The 18,323-nt window shown below is 38.8% G+C and overlaps 1 protein-coding gene across 14 annotated transcripts in view; it reads left to right on the top strand.

The window, feature by feature from the left end:
* ELAVL2 (ELAV like RNA binding protein 2) overlaps positions 1-18,323 on the top strand; it is a 165,237-nt gene that overhangs the window by 109,068 nt on the left and 37,846 nt on the right. For all 14 annotated transcript variants that reach the window (XM_045468174.1, XM_045468169.1, XM_045468179.1 and 11 more), the window contains one exon: positions 16,486-16,589. In XM_045468174.1, the coding sequence (XP_045324130.1) occupies positions 16,486-16,589 (104 nt within the window). The remainder of the gene's footprint in view (positions 1-16,485; positions 16,590-18,323) is intronic.

Here is an 18,323-nt window from a genome sequence, read left to right as displayed (position 1 = left end):
AGGCAAGACTTGGGAGCCCAGAAAGATCATTCATGATACTACACCAGTCCCCATGAACTAGAGTGATGGAGTGTGGAGTTATTGCTCTGTGTGGTATTGTGTGCGTGTTATTCAGAATGAATGAGCTTAACTTAAAATATGAAGGTACTCTCGCTGAGCTTCCCCAGTGGTCTATTACTGGCGTGGAAGGTCAGCAAGTTGTTAAATTGAGTCATGAGGTACTGGTTAGATAAAAAGTAACTGAGCCTTATTTTCACTTTTATGGACATCTTCTTCCCTAAAATTAGTACCCCTTTAATATCAGTTGTAAACACTATTACCAAATACTCTGATTTCATAAAATAAGACGTTCAGGTAGGGAAATGCAGAGACCTGTATGTTTGAATGTTAAGAAGCCCAGTATTCCTATAGTGTTAGCAGATCAGAGGACTTTAAGACAAAAAATTGCTATCTCTTTGTTTTCTCTTTGTTGGAATATTCATTGAAAACATTTAAAGCCTTGCTTTTATTCAGTCGCCACAGACTTTACAGATTTCAGTTTGTGTAAGGGGGGTGGCGATTTCCACGAGGGCACAGTTAACTTAGCAGATGCAATTTTACATCGTGTTTTCCTTTTTTTGTTAAATCCGTATGCATATTGTGAATTAGAGTTTATTTTTAGCTCTTAATGAGTTCTTTTCTCATCATTGTACTTTTTGTTGGAACTCTGTTTTCTACATAATGCTTTGGTTTTGAAGGGGAGTGTATATGGCTCACAAGTCCTGTAATCCACCCCCAACCTCCTGTCCAGCTCAACAGAAATTTGCATTTTTGCATTTGAGGTGATAGATCTCTTTATTTATTTTTTTTTACTTTGTAGACTAGTTGCGGTGATGTCCTTGACTCTCCACAACCTGTTTGACCTTTGGGCTTTATCCTGAGAAAGTCAAATTCTCCTTTTAAAGTAAGGTTTAAAGGAGGCACAGCAGCATGTAAACAGGCAAACCTGAGTCATTTCATTGTATTCAAGGTCACTGGAGCCTGAGGGAACAATTTTATTTCCCCACATTTTGATGCTTTAAATCCAGTCTTAAGGAGCCACCGGGTCAATAACACAGTGGCCTCCAAGGCACTGTTTTCTGAATCCTTTTTCCTAACCCTGGTACTGGTTCCTGAGAGCTTTTTTCATACCTCTGAAAGGAATTAATAGTTTGCTTTTCATCTACTTTAAAATGTATTGAGTAGGCTGGTTATAGTGTGTTAAATCACTTCTCCCAGGGAGTCTGTGGGACATATCATCAGTATCGGTGGTTTGGGGGCAGTCTTCAGTTTTCTTTGAAAAGATCAAATAACTGTTTTTATCTTTTTCTTTTTTATATTACTTTTATTTTTTCACTAGTCACTGATGCAGTGTTGTTAACTGTAATTGTGTGAAAGAATATCCAGTTGGTTTTATGTTCTCACCCTGCAACCTGTTAAGATATTTATGTAAGCTTAAAGGATTACAATGGGATATCTGTTCAAGTAGCTTTAAGTGGAAACATGGCATGGAGTTCGGGAGGGGGATGGCGTGGCCAGGGTATCACTAGGTTTTAGGAAATGATATGGAAAGCCTTTGAATTACACCTTCATTAGCCTGTAGATTCTACATTCAGAGAGAACAGTTGCTTTGGGGATGGTAATAGTCTCATGTAGCTCCTGGTCACTTTGTGTTTCCTTTGGAATTTTGCTTTACCTGTTTTAACATAGATGAAAATGACAGAATGGAAGCAAAGGGACAGGTTAGCTCTGTGAGGAATAATGGAATCCAAGGTCTTGGGGCAAGAGGCAAGACTGGGAAGTCATTATGTCTGACTGTAATGTAAGATTTTAAATTGGTGGGCAATCATTTGATAAGATTTGATAGCTAATGTAGTTATTACTGTGATTAACCTTTAGTTTTTGTTTCTGGATATTCAATCAAAAGCCTTGAGAATTGCTGGGAAGGAAAAGAAATTCTGGGTTAATTTCCATGTTTTAAGAGTGCAAGGGCTAAAAATGAAGATGTGCAAGTAGCATGGAATAGCATAATTGAAATTTTTAATCGTATGTTTAATCTTTCATATTCTGGAGGCTTATGAAAAAGAATGTGTCCCTCTCTCTTTCTTCAGAAGAATGCTGTTTAGAGTCAAACTTTATCTGAATCTCAGCTGATCTCAGAGGTATCTGTAGTTTTTACACCTTTATAACTTACAACTGTGTGTAGAAGATTTTTTTAAACACTGTATAAGTTCTACTTCCTTTTAGTCTCAGACGTAATTCTTTTAGAGAAGAGCAGAGATCAAGAATCCAGATACAGTATAGAAGGTTTTGGGTACAGTATAGAAGAGATTCGTATCAGTGTGTGTGTGTGTGTGTGTGTATTTTTTAATGTTTATTTAGCTTTGAAAGGGAGACAGAATGTGAGCGGGGGAGGGGCAGAGAGAGGGAGACACTGAATCTGAAACGTGCTTCAGGCTCTGAGCTGTCAGCACAGAGCCTGACCCAGGACTTGAACTTGTGAACTGCAAGATCATGACCTGAGCTGAAGTCAGACACTTAAGTGACTGAACCACCCATGTGTCCCTGTGTTTTCTTGCTAGGAAATATTCTGGCTTGAGGATGATAACATTGGTAATCTAGATATAAGTGGAATACCTTAATAATGTTGGTGTTCATGAGGACAACTAGTATAAGCCCTTAATTTATGGATTTGTTTGGGGATAGGGTTTGACTACTGAGTAAGTGATCTGGCACAATGCATAAGATTTTTCAAGTTTTACTGAAATAAAGGAGATTAGTTTATGATATATAACTATTTAATCGCCTCCTTTTTTTTTTTATAAATAGCAAGGAAGAAATTGTCAGCAACCACCTAAGAAAACTCCTTAACACTAAAGGCTATTGAATATTGGAATGAGCTGAAAGACTAGTGTTTAGTGAAATCTTCATTTGAGAGGTATACTTATAATTGAATACCTGGCGTTTTGTATAGCACTTTACAGCGTAGGAGGCTCTTTAACATGACTGACTGGAATGTTCTGGTATGAATATATTTGTGTAACTTAACTTGACAAGGGCAAGGTGGATGGTAGAATCACAGGGGGTGAACATTAGAGTCCCTTTAGCCCAGCTTTATTCACGGATGAGGTATCATTGAACACATCTACATCTTAGGGTTTAGTTAGCAGGGAGGCCTTACACTCCTAGCCCCCTTTTTCTTCAGGGGACACTTTCTGGCAAAAAGATGGATTTTTCTGAATGAGAAAACTTTGCCACTTGTCTTTGCCCTTCTCTTGAACTGTGTTTACAGAGTTGCTGTATGATGTGACCCAGATAGCCTATAAGTTCTGTCTGTAGAAGTTGCTTCCCACATCAGATGGTGCTTAATATTTAATCTGGTGCAATAAAAACACAGCATTTTCCCCAAGAATGAGCCTCCGATATGTGAACAAACTTCAGATATGTATTCAAGTAACTTCTGTAATAGCAGATGAAAGAAAGCATCATTTTAAAAGTCCTTAAAATGAATTAGTTTAGGTACTTTTTATTTCTTTAATTTTTTTTAGTAATCTCTGCACTCAACATGGGACTTGAACTCATGACCCTGAGATCAAGAGTCACGTGCCCTTCGACCAGGCCAGCCAAGTACCCTAAAATTCTTTTCCCCACCATCCTGCTTACAGGTTCATGGGTACTTGAGACAATAAAACGACAGTGAGCTAAGATTATTTTCATGTTTAGATTTTTCCTGTTTCGTGGGAAATTGTATCCAGAGTTAGCAGCAATGGTCAGATATACTAAGTTGTGGAGTATATGACTTGGATATTTCATTTTCAATGCACTTTCTAGTCAGTGGTGAGAGAGAAGCCTCTGTGCTTCTCCAGGTCAGTATTGTGGTGCATTTACTGTGATGCTGATGTGGACAGCACCACATCACTTTTGTGTGCTAATGAGGCATTGTCTAAACAAAATCTTTTAAGCATTTGCCGGTAAAGTGTTCATGTGACTTTTAAATTTGGAGGATTACAATAGTTCCTCTTTTCAACTTTTAAACTAGGTTATTTTGTCAGAAATGCTATGTGTGATATGAACGTGGCAATCATGGGAGCCAGACCATTTGTATTTCTTTTTAGAAGCCATCTGTTAATTGGCAGGCAAATTGCCCTACGGTCTCAGAGTGGTTTGCTGTTTCGTAGCTGTCCCTTAGCAAAAACAAAATGGATATTTTTGTCTGGTACCTCGTTGACTTAATTTGTAGCCATCGTTCCCATCTGATCTGTAGCCTTTAAACTTTGACTTCGTACTGCTGGCTTCCTCTACAGATTATGTTGTATTGGGATTCTTTTCTCCTTACTGCTTCAGAGAGGGCTTTCTTGAGGTCCTTGAAGCTGTGTCTGCAGTATTTAAATAAGTTTTCTTTATAGTCAGCATTTATATCTGAACCTGACCAAACACAATTGGTCTGTTTGGGGGTTCCTAAGTATAAAAATTAGTGCTTTTATGTGACTATTTTAAATTGAGAGGGAGAGGGAAAAACAAAAACATGTTCCTCATATCCTCTTGAAACCTGCCTTTATTAAATATAAACTAAACAAAATGTGCTGTACAAAGAGAAAGAAAATCACATGTTATTTATACCTAAATCTTTGTGTCAGTTGGGGACAATGGATGTCCTTTGGAATTTTACTTCCTTTGTCTTTGCTAAAAATATCTCTAATTTAATTATGGTCTTTATTTTTGAAATAAAATGAAGTAAAGTGGAGAGTTGTCCCTGAGTGAAAGCCTTGTTACATATATTGTGGATACTTGATCAATGATATAGATAAGGTGAAATGATCCGTGTTTTTACTTTATTTGAAACTACCCCCCCCCCCCCCCCATGATGTGATGCTATCCAGGGTCCCCTTCTAAATGATCTAGCCTTATCCCCTTTCTCTTTTTTTTCTGTTTTACTGTTTATACGTGTAGGACTTAGGTATGTGCGTGTATGCATTCAGAAGTCATGTATAACCTTGTGATAGCTGCACAAAATTTCAAAATAAGGTTTAACACTTTTGTGTTCATTTATGGTAATTAGTAACACTTTCTGTCCACTCATAAGAGCAGCTAAACTGGGGGGAGTGGAATTCAGGTATATATATTTTACAGCTGTGTAAAAGAGGTCTTAGAAAATTATTAAGAGTTGCCTGGGTAGTCATGTTTGGTTTTGCTCTCTGGTGGGTGGGGTTTTCCGTATCTATTAGGTGCATAGTGAACGAATACATTGGAGAGGCTGTTGGGTTGGTACTCTGTGTTAAGCGCTCAGTATTAAGGTTCAGGAGGTTCCTGGTCTCTTGTTACTCTTATGAAGGTGAGATGTTATGCCATAGAAGTACTGAGCTGTTGGGTAGGGGGAGCTGCCTTTGATTCCATTTCTGGCCCTTATTATGGAATGCCCACTGAAAGAAGAGAGTAATTTGTCCAAAAGTTCAATTTTCAGGATAGGAGACTTGGAATGGGTTAATCATGCTCCTCCTCCTCCTTCATAATATTTATTTATTTTTGAGAGAGAGTGCACAAAAGCAGGGGAGAGGCAGAGAGAAAGGGGGGCAGAGGATCTGAAACGAAGAAGACTCTGCGCTGATGGCAGCAGGGCCTGATGTGGGGCTCGAACTCATGAACTGTGAGATATGACCTGAGCTGAAGTTGGCCACTTAACCGACTGAGCCACCCAGGCACCTCAAGGGTTGATCATGCTTTACTCTCTACGGTAGGAGTAGAGGTGCAGAGGCTCAGAAAATGGTAGCATGAGCAAAAGGTTTGTGGAATAGGAAAATAAGGAGTAGATGGGAGGTTAGCTGATTCAGACTGGGGCAGTTTTAGGGCCTTTTGAAAGAGGTTGTGGGTTTTTATCCTGTAACTTTTGTTTTTTTAGAGATCTCTGGGGATTTGACTGAAAGGGATTTGGGTCACGTCCCTTTTCTGGACTGTCAAAAACCTCTTCCTCGGTGGTCTTGATCCTAGATCTGTAGGTCCTGATTGTTCCAGGCTCCCAAAGTTAACCTCCCTACATTTCTCAGTTTCTCTCTCCTCTTTCTTAATTGTCCCTCCTTGCTTGGTGGGTGCTGCAGTATGACCACTACTGACGTTCGTGTGGGGCAGCCCTGCTCTCAGTCGGCTTCCTTACCTCTACATACCCCACGTGCTGTTCAGTCATTGTGCCGTTGGATCAACCATCTCCTCTGTTCTCTACACATTAGCTCTTCTCCATATGCCTATTTCCTTAATTTCTCTGTCAAGAAACTCCTAGCTTCTTCTGTGTTTCAGTCAACTAAATATATCTTTTGCAAGTTTGTCCTTGTTGAGCCTGAAACTCCGTGATTAACCATTAGGTGTTCATGTTCACTAGGTGCCTGCATCTCCCTTGTTTACTGTCTTGCTTTAAATTTTTGAGCAAAGATCTTAAGAGGGCAGAGAGCATGTGGCATTGATCCCACCTGCTTTTCTTTAGCTAGGAAACCACACTGTGCGTATAAAAGCATTTTAATGCAATCTGCTGACGAGAGAAGTGTCTTGTGTGGGAGACAATTTTGGCAGTAGCAAACATGTTTGGCTTTAGCCATAAGAATTGCTTTCTGAGTTTCTGGAAAAAGAGTATGCAAATCAAGTCCTGTTTTAAATGAATCTTTTTATAATGTGGATATCTCTAATCTGTTTTGTAATGATGGATTTGTTTTGAGGATTTAAATGGTTTGTGCACCTGCAGGATGCCATTCCTTTTTTTTTCTTTTTCTTTTTTTCTAAGGGTTTTCTTTTCTCTTTTTTCTTTTTAATCTTGATGGATTAAGAAAGAATGGTGAAATTCTAGTCAATCGATTACATGACAAAGAACAAGAAAAAAAAATTGCAGGTGTATTTGGAGATGATGAATATCCTAGTTGAAAACTTGTGAACTTTGGATGCAAAGCACTCTGCCTCAGTATTATTCCCAAACTTGGCCAAAGGCGGTTAAGTGTATGCTGGAAAGACCGACTTTAGAAAGGTCAATCCTGGCTTTGAACAACCAGCTAGCTGTGTGCCTTTGAGCAAGTTAATATGCATCTCTGGGCCTCCAAATTTATAATCATAAAATTGGTACAGATGTATCTATACAGAGCTTTATTGTGAGAATTAAATATGAATATGTATAATGTAAGGCTAATAAGTTGATGGCAGTTTATAATTAGGCAGTGGTACTATTTGCTTCTAGAAAGCTTAGATAAAAGCAAGTATGGAGAAGTAGGAGCAGACTTTCCCATAGACTTAACTGAGCTTTTTGAATGGGAAGGGTTGGGTTGGTGAACCTTTAACTGTGGATGAGAGATTTTATTTTATTTATTATTTATATTTATTTATTTTACAAATTATTATGTGTTCAAGAAGAAAATATTTCTCTAATAAGATTTCTTTTTTAATCAGGAGGACGTGGTGGAATTTGTAGACTGATGTTTCCCCTTGTTCCGGACAAAACAGGAGCTCACCATAGTGATTTGCAAGATTCTTTGACACAGTTTCAAAAAGGGCACTGAGTGCTTTAGGACCTTTAAATTTTTTCCTTGCAATATCAGAATAAAAAATAATGTCTTACACAGAAAAACAGATTAAGAAGCTGTACTGCTTACCAGTGTGTGTGTGTGTGTGTGTGTGTATGCATGCACGTGTGTAGATTGACACCAGCTGGTAGTGCAAGCAATAGCAGATGCCCTTTTTACTACTGCTGTTGTTAACTGCTTTCTCTCTTTGCCCCAGCAATATTTTGTGATGTATAGTTCTTTTGCCCTCATCTCAGATGATATTTGCTCGGATAATACCATTGCCTTTTAAGAAAGCACAGGATAAAGCAAATAACACAGGCCTCTGTGTGTGTACAAAATTAATTACAAGAAATGTGTACAGAGTTAATTATAATTAACAAAGTAATGAGAATATGGCAGCAGACCTAGATCTTAAACTGAAAATAGTTTTCAGTTTTTCTGAGCCTTAGCTCAGAGGGTTTTTTTTTTTTTTTTTTTTTTTTTTTTTCCATTTTTGTTCTCATCATGGGGCCAGGGGCCGCTCCAGTATTTAAGGTAGGACTGCTGATTTTTCTTTGACAGCAACTAATTGCTGTCAGTAAGTGATGAGAGCTGGCTTTTGTTTTAATTGTGGTGTTGAGATGCTACAATATCTCACTCTGTCTTTGGTTGGGGAACATCCAGTGTAAAATCTTATCCTAAGTTGTATATGCTAGAGCAATTAGTTTCTTTTCCCCACTTTGGATAAAGATCATATTTCCTTAATTTTCCTGGTCTTGGACGAAAGACATCTTAGTACCCATGTGCAGTACTCAAGAATTTAATATGCTATTGCTGTTCTCGATAGCCTAAGACTGAATCGTGTGGGAGTTCTTAACGTTGTCTGAAATTGTGATGTATTAAGAATCCACGGTTTCACCAACTTAAGCAAGGTCACGCTGCATTGCCAGCAGATTCATAATTACTGGGATTGGAACCATAGGAAAATAGAGCTCTACCAGTTGCATAATCAGAGGACAGATACGGCCATTCAAAGTAACTTGAAAGGAAGATGCCTTGGTGCTAGGGATGTTAACAGCTCCCTCTAGAATTAGGCTGCTTAGGTAATATTTACCAAATGATCACTATTTACAACTTGGATTTCAGCAGAAAAGTTACAATTTAAACTCTTCTGTCTTATCTCAACATATCTGTGAAGTCCAGAAAACCATTTTAAAATATTGGGGCATTTTAGTCTTAGGCCAGCTTTATTAGCATTTGGGTGGAAGATAAGTCTCTGAATGAGCCATCTGTTTTCTGTATTATGTGAGCTTTCTAGGTTGAATTCTTCTTCCTTGTGCTAATCCCTGGTAATGTCCTTTGGGAAGCTGGTAAAAATGCTCTGAGCTTTCAGGGAGGCTGGCGTGTGTTCTGTAGTAATAGGATCTCACTAGTCCTCTGCCTCACAATTTGATCTTCCTCATTAGAGGGCAGTGAGGAGGACCTGTTTAATTTGACCTGAGTTAGTTGAGTGTTTAAATGAAAGGTCTTGCTGCATCTGGCATGCTGTATCTGAGGAGACTCAGGCCAAGTCAGGAATTAGAATTTGGAGCGAAAACGTGACTAGAAAGGGTTGCATCCCTCCGTTCTCCTAAGATCCTCTCAAACCTTTACCCTGATGTGTGTGGTGTCCACATGGTTTTGTTACATATCAGATCTGAGATATTAAGAAAGCTCCTTTGTAAAGTCTGGTGCTGCTTGCTTTGGTGCCAGAGTCGCAGTGCACAGCCTGTCTGAACAGACACACATAACCAATGCCCAAGAACAGAAAGTCCATCTGAAGAAACACAACACATTGGCAACTTTATTGTGTGTTTGGGGGAGGGAGGGGTAGGTGGGTCTTTAAAAAAAAAAAAAAAAAAAAAAATCCTTCCCTGCCCTCCCCGCCCCCGTACCTCCTCCCTCGCCCGGAATTAACTTGTTTTCCTGATTCAAATTATTTGCTTTTTTTTTTTTTAAAATTAAAGGGTGAAGTTTTATATAGGGGCTGTGTTTGGAGAATGAATCTTTTCAGTTTGCCCTTTTTTTTTTTTTTTTTAAACTATTGCATTATTTAACCTTAGATTGTAAATAGTCTTGCTTGTCAGAGAGGACCATAGTGACCTGTTTCTGCTAACTGTGAGGTTTAGAAAAGATTCGTGCTGCTTTTGTCCTTTTTTATTTCATAAAACATTGCTACTGCTCTAAATGAAATAATAGATACACATCAATCAGTGTAGTCACCTTTTATTGTTGATTCAACTACCAGGTTTTTACAGAATTCACTCTGCATTTTATTTGACTTGTACATGAATAGTCTCGGCAGACTTAATTATATTAGTGAAAAAGCACTTTCAACAAAATTATATGCTGACATCCCATAATTCATACTTACAGATTTGTGAAACAGATTTATGTAAATCTATCAAATTACTGTAGGTGACATTATTTTTTAAAATTGAGATTTCATTTAAAAGGTATTTGTAGAAATTTTTCATGAGAAATCTTACTTGAACTATTTAAAAAAATATCTCGCATCGCTCCCTTGTAAGGACAGAACACTGTAACATTTGAGCACCTTTGTTCTGTAATCCATCTGGAACAATGTAGGGACATGGGCAGCAGGGCATCTCTCCTCTAAACCTAAGTTCGTGAAAGGCAGACAGCTGTTTCTTTGTTCATTAGCTCGTTCATTTGTTCAGTGAACATGTAATAATCTGTGCTAGGTTTTTCTGTGTCAGGAACTATGTGTGGCTTGCCCTTGCTCAACAGTTTAGCGGGGGTTCGGGTGGGGAGGTATCCAAATTGACTCACTACCCATGTGTACTAAGATAAAGATATATAATATAAGGGCTGTGGAAGGACTGAGGAGGATTGAACAGTGTGTATTGGGAGTGGGGCAAGTTGTGTCAGGAAAAGGGTCTTAGAGAAAGTCTCAAAGGATATGTGGGAGTTGGCCAGTTAGAGATGTGCGCAGGGAACTGAATGTCCATTTTAGGGTATGTGTGAAGTAGAAGTTCGCAAGAAGCCGATGATGACCTTGGAAACCAGAGCATAATTGGATTTGTCTTTGAGGAAGATCCATCTGGGGGCGCGTGGGTGGTTCAGTTGGTTAAGTGTCCAACTCCTGACTTTGGCTCAGGCCATGATCTCATGGTTCATGGGTTCGAGCCCTGCATCAGGCTCTGCATTAACAGTGCAGAGCCTGCTTGGGATTCTCTCTCTCTCCCTTTCTCTGTCCCTCCTCTGCTTGCTTGCTCTCTCTCAAAATAAGTAAACTTTAAAAAAAAAAAAAGATTATCTGGACAGCATCATGGTGGAGGACAAGTGGTTTGGGAATTGACATGAGTGTAGGGAAAGGGTGGTTGCTTATAGTATTGTAGCCGTAATCTGGGTTAGAATAGTACACAAGGACCTGTGTTAATCAGAGGAGGGGGAAGGAGGGGCAGATTTAGCTGGTAGAACTGGCAGGATGCGATACCCCTATGGTAGAACTTACACTCAAACTGGTCTATTTACACAGCTTTCCTGTTAGACTATGAATTACTTCCTTTGGGTCTTGGATCAGATGTTACCTTCAGGGTGAGGCCCACTCTGAGACCACTCTATTTACATAGCATCCCTGACCCTCTTCCCCACACTCTCCTCTCTCCTTTTTTTCTCCTTAGCCCTTATTTTCTTCTAATACACTGTAGAGCTTGTTCTTTTGTCTCCTAGCAGGATGTAGGTTTTATAAAGAGGAACTTTTTGTCCCTGGGGACTAGCAAAAAGTAGACTTTCTATAATTGTTGAACAAATGAATTCTAAATGTTGGTGAGAAATGTGTAGGATGACTTATTTTAATGCAGAATTTTACTTTCCACAGTTCCATGTTGAGAAGGGTCTCACTTAATATTGGTTGGATAAAATTAATGTACCAGGTTTTATAATCAAGAATTATGGAGGTCTATTACCTTTACCTTTAAACCTGAGGGGGTAATTTGATATTCTGCACATTGGTAGTAATTTGAAATAGAAAAGACTAAGTAAAGTGACCTTTGAATTAAATGGGTCCAGAAGATTGTGTATTTTTAATTAAAATATGCAATTAAATTTTTAATTAAAGTATGCTATTAAAAGCAATGTAGGTGGCAAGGGAATGGCTGCTGCTTTGAATTACGCACAGTTTGGGATAAATTGGAGTTTACTGTGTTTCCCACCAGCATTTTGTTACTAAAAGGACTCTTCCTGTTTTCCTCTTCCTGTTCTGATCCCCGTGTGGCTCTTGATGGGCCTCGGTCCCATTCAGAGGCCTGTGGAGTGCTTCAGCTCTGTGCTATAGACCACTTGACTGTGGTTCTAAGGAGCCTGTTTATAACTGTTCTCCTTATGCCGGGAGCAGCTTACAAGTGATTTTTCTGTCTCTTGTGAAGAAGGGATCTTCTGTGGCATGTATGTTAGGTTAAAAAGGAAGATGCAAAACAAAAGGCATTTGCACACACAGTGTATAGAATGCATGGACTGAAGTGTGGTATTGACCCAGAGTTTTCAGTACATGCATGGAGGTCTTAGGCCATATAACTGTTCACATGACTTCCTCTGTAATGAAATTCTAGAATCCTTCTCTTCCCTGTTAGGACTAAGGCTTGGATTAATGGTTCCAAAATCCCTAAGAGCCTTGGGACCACAGGTAGCTTGTATAGATAGCTGGGGACAAGTGCTTTGACGTTATTCTTTATATCCAGTTACCAGAAGTTTTTTAGCCTTGAAAGACAGGATTTATTTGTCTTGAAGGATTTTTTGGGAGAGCCTTAGCTTTGTCATTGTGTTCAGTTCTAATCACGCTGGGTTGCTTTTATACTTGGAATTTAAATGTAGAGCTTTATAATTTTTATTTTTAAAGAAAATGATTCTTGGTTTTGGGTTTATCAATATGCACATTCTAAATTCAGAATGATTTGAAAACCAGATTTGGATGATCTGGATAAATGATTCTTGGTTTCCATGCCTTCCCTGGTGGTTTATGACTGTTAGTTACTAGCTGATGAATACAAGAGTGGAAAAAGTGGATCCAGGCTAAATAATTTTTCTTGATTTTGACTCAATGTTGCTTTTACTTTATAGAAATCTGCACTCACTTAGGATAACCTGAAGTAAAGTAGTCACTATATAAATAAGAGGCAATTTACTTTGTCATAGGAATGAATAATAGCATTGAAATTCATACATACAGAAACAGATATTTGCACATAAAGTATAGGAATTTGAGACAGTGAGCAACTGTCTCAGAACAGTTTTTGTGGTAGACCCCTGTTAGAAAATGCCTGGTAACATTATTCATATATTAACCAGCTGTGAATTGAGCTGAGAAGAGCGTAGCATTTGAGAGTCCTGGAATCAAGTCCTGACCCTTACTTCCTACCTGCTTTTTTGATTTGAGGAAGCTGATTGACGTTGCCTAGCTTCAAATATCCTCCTATGTCCTTCACAGGAGAGGAAAATGAGTATCTCATATGATAAATGTGAGGCTAAAATTAAATAGTAGAATACCACATAGCTGAAAGATGAGACTGGAGGGAGTCTTGCCTATGTTGGTATCATCTTTGAAAGCTTTAAATTATTATAAGCATTCAATAAATATTTGCTGACTTGACTAACATATTTTAAAATGAAAATCTCTGAAGTTCCTAACTCTCTTGTACTTCACTGCCAACATGCTAATTCAGCTACTATAGTGGATTTAGAAATGCAGCCTTTTTGCAGCAAATCTCTCCTTTCATATTATCTTCCTTCGAATAAAAGTAAAATTTTGCTTACTTCAAACATATTGTAATTGATGGGTGGTGCTCTTCCTGATAATGCCACTGAGCAAATTAGAAACTTTGTTTGTGGAGGAGAGGTCATTTAGGGATAAATATTTTCTGAGTGTAGTCAATTCACAGGTACTAGAAACTTGGCTGACTCATTACAGCTAGCCATGATTGCTATGTGGGGTCAGGTCAAAGACCCATTTAGTGGATGGACCATCTGATGTGATGTTGAGGATAATAGCTTTGGTTAAATACGTAACACCACTGTGTTTCTCACTCATTCATTTAGCAAACATTGGGAGTGCCTACCTTGTGCTTAGGAGTAACCAGCCTGGGAGACAGCTAAGCAGGGACTGGCAGGGCAGGCTTACCTTCCCCGGTGACCCACCTCCAGCAGGTACTGCTGTGCCTGAGAGTGACCCCACAGGCCAAGAAACAGTTTCTCTGAAGTGTTGGATAAAACGAAGGTTTTAGAGGGAAGACCTCTGAAACACTTCTACCTGAAAACAGATCTGTAAAAACAGTCCTCCCACAAAGTTTCTTCCATGCCCCGACCCCTCAGCACGTGGCTGCTCTCAGGGCTTCCCAGATGCCAGATTTGTAGCCCCCGATTATCTCTCACATTAAAACTGTGATTCTCAAACTTGGCTGCTTGTTAGAATCGCCAGGGTTTTTTTAAGCCTGTTACCAATGCTTCATAATAGACTAATAAAGTAAAAATTTTTGGAAATAGGATTTAGGCATCTGTTTGCTTCCCCCCCCACCCCGCCCGGCCGCAAAGCTTTGTAGATGATTTCAGAGTGCAACCAGGGTTGAAAAAGCACTTTGATTAGAGGCTATTTAAATGCAGGTGTGAGGATAGTGTCAGGAGATAGGAGAAATAGACTCTTAACGTTGGTATAATTGATTATTTGACCTGTTTAGTTATAGAATAGCAATGTGACAAAACTGCACAATGTTTGGCTTGCCTTTCTTTTCCCCATTATATTTGTAGCATCTTCTTGATTTAATTTTGAAAGAATACGTGGAAACTCCTTAACATGTAGTAGATACATGTTATTTTTCCTTACTTTATCTTTTGACTAAAATGATCTACTTCCAACAGTAGCGAATGTTTTCATCACTGCCTCACCAGCCTTGTTGGATAGAAATTACTATCCTCATTTTAGAATTTAGGAAGTAATGGCTCAGAGAAGTTAAGTAGCCTTCTTCAAAGTCACATAGCTAATAAACAGCAGAGGCAAGCTTAGAACTCCTGTGTGTCTGTTTCCAAAGCCCATGTTCTTTCCATCTTAACTGCTTCCTTGAGCAGCTTTCATGTTCATCCCATTTGACAATAGAGCTGCAGCACATTTTCTAAGAGGGCACTATACATGCTATAGACACATGGTAAATGTCAAATTAGTAAAAGGATGAATGCTTAAAATACAGTGGCTTCACATGGAACTTTTTAAAAATAGACCTGTGAGTAAAACAAAACTTCTGTGATTATTGTGAGAAAAAAAATAATGAATTAGTTTTAGCTCATCCCTCACCTTTTTTTTTTTTTTTAAGTTTTTTATTTATTATTTATTTTTGAGAATGACCAAGAGAGTGTGAGCAGGGGAGGGGCAGAGACAGTGAGAATCTCAAGCAAGTTCTGCGCTGTTTAGAGCCCAGTGCAGGGCTCACTTAAACTCAGGAAACTGAGATCATGACCTGAGCTGAAATCAAGAGTTGGACACTTAACTGACTGAGCCCCCCAGGAACCCCCTTCACCCTCTTTTTTTAAAAACAGGAAAAAAATGCAATTTGATTAGAGGGATACTTTAGCAATGATTACCCCAATTTTTTTTTTTTTTTATTGAGGTAAACTGACATATTAGTTGTGGGTATTGTACAACACCCAAATTCTGATAGTGGTCCCAAAATATAATTACAAGTTTCCATAGTTCTTAGGTACTGTATTTAGTGTTCTTTCTCTTTTTTATATAGTTCTAGGGAACCACATTTGGATAACCGGAGTGGCTGTCCTAAAAACCTGTATTCATAACCACATGTGCCTAAAGTGCCCCATCAAGGACGAAGATCCCTTAGTTTGCTGTGAAATTCATACAGAAGCGATACTTAATAAAAAGTATTTGGACCTTTACCGAACATCTTCCTGGAAACCCTCAATTCGTTTGGTTTAACTTTTAATAGACTAAACCTTTCTTATGTCCACTGTTGTTACCTACTCTAGTGTAGCATTTTTTTGAAACTGTGAAACTTTCCCGTAGTTGAAAAATTGAGACCTTTCAGATTGGCTTTACTTACCTGTGCATGGCATTGATTCCAGCCTCTTGAATACCTTCCTTTTTTTTTTTTTTTTTTTTTTGAGTTAGGACATCATTGAGCCAGGAGTTAGAGAGCTCAGATGATAGGGAAAAACAAGATTTTTAAGCAGCTCTTACTTGAGTAACTGTGTTTTATTATTTTTGTTTATACTTTCTTCCCTTCCTACATGTTCTCGTTCTTACTGGCTTGGATGTTCTCAGTGTAAATCTTCAGATTTCCCTGTATTCCTTATCTAGGTCATCAAATCTTTTTTAGAAAATTAGATTCAGTTTATTTGAAGAGGCCCTCCTATAAAATGTCCATGTGCACACACAATTCTTCACCTTTTAAATGGAAATAATTGTATTTGGTAAAGGCTGTAAATTTGCCAGGGTACAAAGTACAGAACACTGACAGATTCTTGGTTGATGTGTGATGCCTTCCCATTTTCTGGGTAAAGAAAACGAAACTGAATAAGTCATGCCCGTGAAACCCACTCAGCAGCTCGGCAGAGACTTGCACCCACAGTCTCTGAAGCTGAACATTGCATTTGCTGCTGGGTGCTCTGGCTCAGGCAGGACATGTTTGATGGAATGCTTTGGAGGTGTGTGTGCGTGTGCACTTTAAATGCACAGCTTGCTGAGTTCTAACTGATGTTTAAACTTGCAAATGTAGTAGACAGGAGATGAAAAAAAACACGTATATTTCTAGAAGAATTAACGTAGACTTCTTTTTACTACTGAGAAAATGTGCTGGTGTTAATGACAAGACCATATGCCAAAATGAGAGTGGATCGCTGGCATCAGTGGTGTAGAACTAATGTATGCCTTTTTCTCCTTCCCTTTCATTAGGGCAGAGCTTGGGATATGGCTTTGTGAACTACATTGACCCTAAGGATGCAGAGAAAGCTATCAACACCCTGAATGGATTGAGACTTCAAACCAAAACAATAAAAGTATGTTTCAGTTTTCTTCATACCTACCTGCAGAACAGAGATTAAAAACAATTGAAGTCTTCGTGTAGTTCTTTCCTTTATTCATTTTGTGCCCACATAGACACTTCTCTGGGAGGCATAGCAGAATTTTTTGTTTGTTGCATGACGGGGGAACCTGTTCACGAGGACTTCATGTAATCACTCCTTATTAACAAGGCGGCAGCAGCAACTTTCTTAGCTAAGTACTTTGTGAAGCCTGCTGAATTAAGTCTCCTTCCTTTATAGTGAATTACTTGCCATATAACTTGGGGAAACCTTAGACCAGCTCTTTGAGCTCAGGGGTTGGCAGAGTTGTTCTCTAAAGGGCCAGGTAGTAACTATGTTAGGCTTTGTGGGTCATATAGTCTTTGTCACAACTTCTCAACTCTTCCCTTGTGTGAGAGCAGCCATAGCCAATAACAATGTGAACGAACAGATGTGACTGTGATCTTGTAAAATTTTATTTGTGGAAGCTGAAACTTGAATTTCATGTACTGTCCATGTGTCACAAAATAGTCTTTTTCTTTTGTCCCAGTCATTGAAACATAAAAAAATCATTCTTAGCTCATGGTCATAAAAAACAGCTGGCAGGCTGGGTGTAGTCCTTGGGCTGTAGTTTGACTCTGCTCTGACTTTGAGGAGACTGACTAGATGAGCTTACTTGCCACACAGGTTATTTTTCCTGTTACATTTTTCTTTTCAAGACCAATGGTAAATAATTTGCGGATATTTTCCCACTTTTGTGAATTTTCGAAATGCCAATGTAGATTGTATCTGGATAAGAATTTAATCCAGTTTGCAGTATAGATTTCTTTTCCTTTACAGAATAAAAGGGATGTTGCTTCTGGCAAACGCTTAGTGCACGTGCCATCAATTTCCCCTCTCCTGCCCAGTGCAGACATTGCCAATCAATCATGGCAGTCTTTCTCCACTCAGTCTAGATGTGGCTCCCAAATATTTTTCAAAATAGTGTTCCAGACAACCTCTGTCAATTGACTCAAGTTGGAACCTATTTCCCACCCTTGATTTAAGAAGTCAGCTCAGACGATAGCCTGAAGTGGTGAGGGTAAGTTAGTCAAGGCTGACTGTGGCATCCATCTTGCTTATAGACTTGTCTAGATTCTGCTCATTTTTTCAGAAATCTGGAAATGCAGTGTCATCTTTGTGCTTAAAAGTTGCTTCTCTCAGAATTGTTAACTAAAGTAATTCATTAGCTCTGGGTAGTTTTGACATCTCATTCTTTATTGGCCTGTAGGAAGAATGCCTCCCAGCTCTGTCTTATCTAAAGGGAACTGTATGGGGTAGCTCCCAAATATACTTGGATGTAAGATGTCCAAGAATTCTACATGTTTCTCTTTTTAAAAATTTTTTTTTATTATTTTATTTTTGAGAGACCGTGAGCATGGGGGAAAAGCAAGGGGGGGTGTGGAGAATCCCAAGCAGACTCCTCACTGTCAGTGCAGAGCCCAACTTGAATCCATGAACCGTGAGTTTATGACCTAAGCTGAAATCAAGAGGTGGCTGTTTAACTGACTGAGCCATCCAGGTGCCCCACATTATTACTATTAGGTAATAATCAAATGCTGTTAAAAAAATCTGATATCCAGTTATTTTCAGATTGTTTTGTGTGTTCTCTGTTCTGTGGATTTTTGAAGGCCTCCCCATTTTAAATTGATTTCCAGAATTGCTGCTAATTTATCTTAGTGTTGAGGTCCT

Source organism: Leopardus geoffroyi, chromosome D4, assembly GCF_018350155.1.
Source record: "Leopardus geoffroyi isolate Oge1 chromosome D4, O.geoffroyi_Oge1_pat1.0, whole genome shotgun sequence".
Taxonomy (NCBI): Eukaryota; Metazoa; Chordata; class Mammalia; order Carnivora; family Felidae; genus Leopardus; species Leopardus geoffroyi.
Note: the sequence above shows the minus strand (reverse complement) of the source record. Positions and strands in the feature narration are given on the sequence as shown.